Below are 3977 nucleotides of genomic sequence, written 5' to 3' on the forward strand. Positions count from 1 at the left end.
ACCCACTTTAGGGAACCGTTGAAATTACAGACCAAAGTTGGATTTGCCTACCTTTTCTTAAGTATCTGCTGTGTGTCAGATAAATAGTAGGTGAGTTTTATAAACTATTTGCATTTAATCTTATAATAAGTTGATTCTTAATCTCTGCTTGGAGCTTCTTAATCTCTGGCAAATTGGGATTCAAAGGAGCTACCAATTTATCTAAGCCGGTAATTAGGGGATCTGGTATTTGACCACATATCTATCTGGTTCTAAAACCTATGCTCTTGGTACAGAAAAATCAGCATAGGGCAGTAGAATGACAACTATGTGTTCACATTTCCATACACATCCTTTCTAGGTGAATCATGTTGGGTAAGTCATCTAACTTCTCCAGCTTCAGTTTGGTCTATTTAGAGAAGAGGGTAATAATATGGATCCTAAGCAGTTGTTATAGTTATCTGGATAATCGTACTTGGTCAAGTACTACTGATAAATGGTGAATGCATGGAACTATGGTTTTACTATGGTTTTTGCTCTTATCTATTTCTTTTTGACAGACTAAGCAAAGTGTAGCTATATTGTCTGGCAGAAGTGCCTGCTCCCACAAAATGCTACATCTGCTGCCAGCTTCTTTTATTCTTGAGAACTTAAGGCTTCCTGTATGGCTATTTCTGGAGTCAGACCAGACCAGAGTTTGAGTCCCAACTCTGCCATTTACTAACAGTATAATCATGAACTAGCTTCACCATGATTTCAATTATTCATCCATAAAAAAAGGAGAAGAGATGTTGTTGGTTTAAACTGAAATAATACAGCATGCCTAGAATATTTATGATCATTGTAATTTAATTATGACATTACTAACAGTAGCTGTGTTAGAAGGATGGCAAATACTTTTTGTGAGGTTCCACTCGGCACCCTCCTATGACGAGTAACAGGCAGGGGATGGAAGGATGCCAGCAGCGAGGCAGTACACATTGCAGGGTGTGGAAAAAAATCCAAGACCAATTACAACCCACCTGAATACCAACTCCCACTTTAATCTTATCCTCCTCTCTATGCCAGGAGGATTATTTCAACTGTGGTTACTCTGTAGCACAGAGAGTCTCAGCAAGTAACCCTTAAATAGATAGAGAAGATGAAGAGTTTAATTATATATCTCCATATATATACCCATAAATACACTCACATGCAGAGTGGGAGAAAGAATATTTCCTTTGGCACTTGGCAGGAGGCCAGTTGGAAGGGCAATCAGAAACTACTTGGTAACGTTAAATAAGTCAGAGTGTTCTCTTGTGGTATGTGGTCTAAGTAGGATAGCACTAGCTACCATTTGGTGAATTCCTATGCCAGGAACTGTGCTAGACATTTTATGTGCGTTCTCACTAGACTGTGAAGCTCTGTTGAATAAGAACGTTTACCTAATTTTAAAGATGAAGAAACTGAGACAGAGAGAGAATAAGTATGGTATCAATGGATAAAAATCTGAGAAATATTGGGGGTGAGATTCAAAATAGTGCCTAACCACCTGCAAAGCCTATGCGCTGTCCACTACAGCAAGATGCCTCCCCAAGAGCTTCTCATGTCTTGCATTGCTAGTCCTTTTCTAGCAACTGCTGTTACTGGCTATTCTTACTCTGCTTATTTATTTTGCTTATACCCCTCCCTAAGAAAAACACATGACAAAATCATCACTGATATATGTAGCAGATGTTGGATGGATAGATGGATGGATGGATGGATGGATGAACAGATATATAGACAGATAGGCACACAGGCAGATTAACAGAGCATGTGAGTATATGTGTATATACATGCAATTGCATACTGTGAGTTTTAAAACCATCTTGTTAGTTTTAAAATGAGTCCTGCTTGTGTCCTGGCTCAGGTGTGCAGAGCAGCTAGTTCACAATAACCTCCCGACCACCAGTGTCATCATGTGCTTTGTGGATGAAGTATGGTCCACTCTCCTGAGGTCAGTTCATAGTGTCCTTAATCGCTCTCCTCCGCACCTCATCAAGGAGATTCTGCTGGTAGATGACTTCAGCACCAAAGGTAAGAAAACCACTTCTGGAAAATTACAGTTTGATATGAGGCAATAGCAATTTGGGTGGATGGCAAAAATATCAAATTAGTTTTTCATGTGGTGCCTTAGAAGCATAAGGCTAAGCATCTTCGGGATATAGAAAGTGAGTTCTATCTTCAGTTAGCTGTCTCAGACTTCCCTTCAGCTGTGCCTTCTCTGCCATGTAGAGATGATTTTCTAACTAGGGCTCCTTGGAGCACCATGAAGCTCCAGAGACCAGAAGATGTTCAACCACTTTATGAAATCTAATAAGCAAGCACCCCACATTTAATAGGATGTCTTTCCCACTGGTAATAACAAGTCAGAGTTAGACTCTATGGGAAACAAAGAAATGGAAGGCCAATGGTTTCTTCCTCAAGAGCAAAGCTCATTATGTGTTAAGTGTTGAGAAGACAAATTGCCAATAGAACCAAAGAGATAAGGTTTCAACAGAGGCTTTAAAAAAGGCAGAATCCACCAAGGTCTGGAAGAAGTGAAGAATCTCCCTTTGGGGGCTATCACATAATTTGTGTAAGTAAGTGGTCCATTACCACCTGAAGTCCCATAGCCACTACATTACAAATTCCCAAAATACAACCCACTTCAGGAAATTTTAGAAAATAGCAAAGAGAGGACAACCCTAATAGAACAACTTAGCTCTGCTCATGACCACAACAGCATGAGCCAGTTTCATCAGCCTCAGAGTTCCTACCACAATCACCCTGAGGTCCATTAGCAGTGAGATGCCTAAGAAAAACTGGTTGAAAACTTTGAGAAGGGGCCTTGACAGCATAAACAGAAATAGTATCCAGTCACCAGGCAAATAATAGTCTTTTTATGGATGGCAGATCCAGGGACCTGAAGAATCCCCTGGAGAGACCTGGAGCTTATAATGTTTTCAGCGTCCTCTTTAAGGAAAAAAAAAAAAAACCTCAAAATCAGTAGGAAAGTGAGCAGCAGAAGTACTTCTGGAAGCCTTTCCTACCTGAAATACCTGTCAATAGCTTAATTACACACAGAAGTGACTGCAAGTCATGTAAATGTATCCCATAAAACCCCAACGTTTCTTTAGATGAGCTCTTCTCTGACCACCCAACAAGACAAAAGAGGTATGACTCAGAGGGTGTCATGGTAGGGAAGTGACAGTGCCTTAACCAATTGCATTTGTAGTATCTTTCTTTCACAAATTTTCCAATTTGAATACAATGTTTAGCCTCTTGTCTGGGTCTTGGAAGGGGCCTTTGTAAGCCAGGAAGTTTGTACAGAGACCGAGTTTCATTTATTTCAAGGCGAATTTGCCCCTGTCCTCCTCTGTGTCGCTTGGCAACACTGAAAAGAAGGATTTGGAATTTGAGAAACAGATAGCTAGGAGTATTGAACACAGACAAAAATTCATCCAAGAAAATGACATCAGAAAATAAAATCATGCCACCTTACGCCAGTTAGAATGGCAAAAACAGACAAGGCAAGAAACAACAATTGTTGGAGAGGATGTGGAGAAAGGGGATCCCTCCTACATTGTTGGTGGGAATGCAAGTTGGTACAGCCACTCTGGAAAACAGTGTGGAGGTCCCTTAAAAAGTTAAAAATTGAACTACCCTATGACCCAGCCATTGCACTACTGGGTGTTTACCCCAAAGATACAGACGTAGTAAAGAGAAGGGCCATATGCACCCCAATGTTCATAGCTGCATTGTCCACAATAGCCAAATCATGGAAGGAGCCGAGATGCCCTTCAACAGATGACTGGATTAAGAAGCTGTGGTCCATATATACAATGGAATATTACTCAGCTATCAGAAAGAACGAATTCTCAACATTTGCTGCAACATGGACGGCACTGGAGGAGATAATGCTAAGTGAAATAAGTCAAGCAGAGAAAGACAATTATCATATGATTTCTCTCATCTATGGAACATAAGAACTAGGA

General features: G+C 40.4%; 1 protein-coding gene across 1 annotated transcript in view; it reads left to right on the top strand.

Moving 5' to 3' along the window:
* Positions 1 to 3977, top strand: part of GALNT5 (polypeptide N-acetylgalactosaminyltransferase 5) — a 56138-nt gene that overhangs the window by 11521 nt on the left and 40640 nt on the right. Inside the window, exon 2 of the mRNA XM_002923805.3 lies at positions 1871 to 2037. Within this exon, the coding sequence (XP_002923851.1) occupies positions 1871 to 2037 (167 nt within the window). The remainder of the gene's footprint in view (positions 1 to 1870; positions 2038 to 3977) is intronic.

The sequence above is a fragment of the Ailuropoda melanoleuca genome, chromosome 2 (assembly GCF_002007445.2).
Source record: "Ailuropoda melanoleuca isolate Jingjing chromosome 2, ASM200744v2, whole genome shotgun sequence".
Classification (NCBI taxonomy): Eukaryota; Metazoa; Chordata; class Mammalia; order Carnivora; family Ursidae; genus Ailuropoda; species Ailuropoda melanoleuca.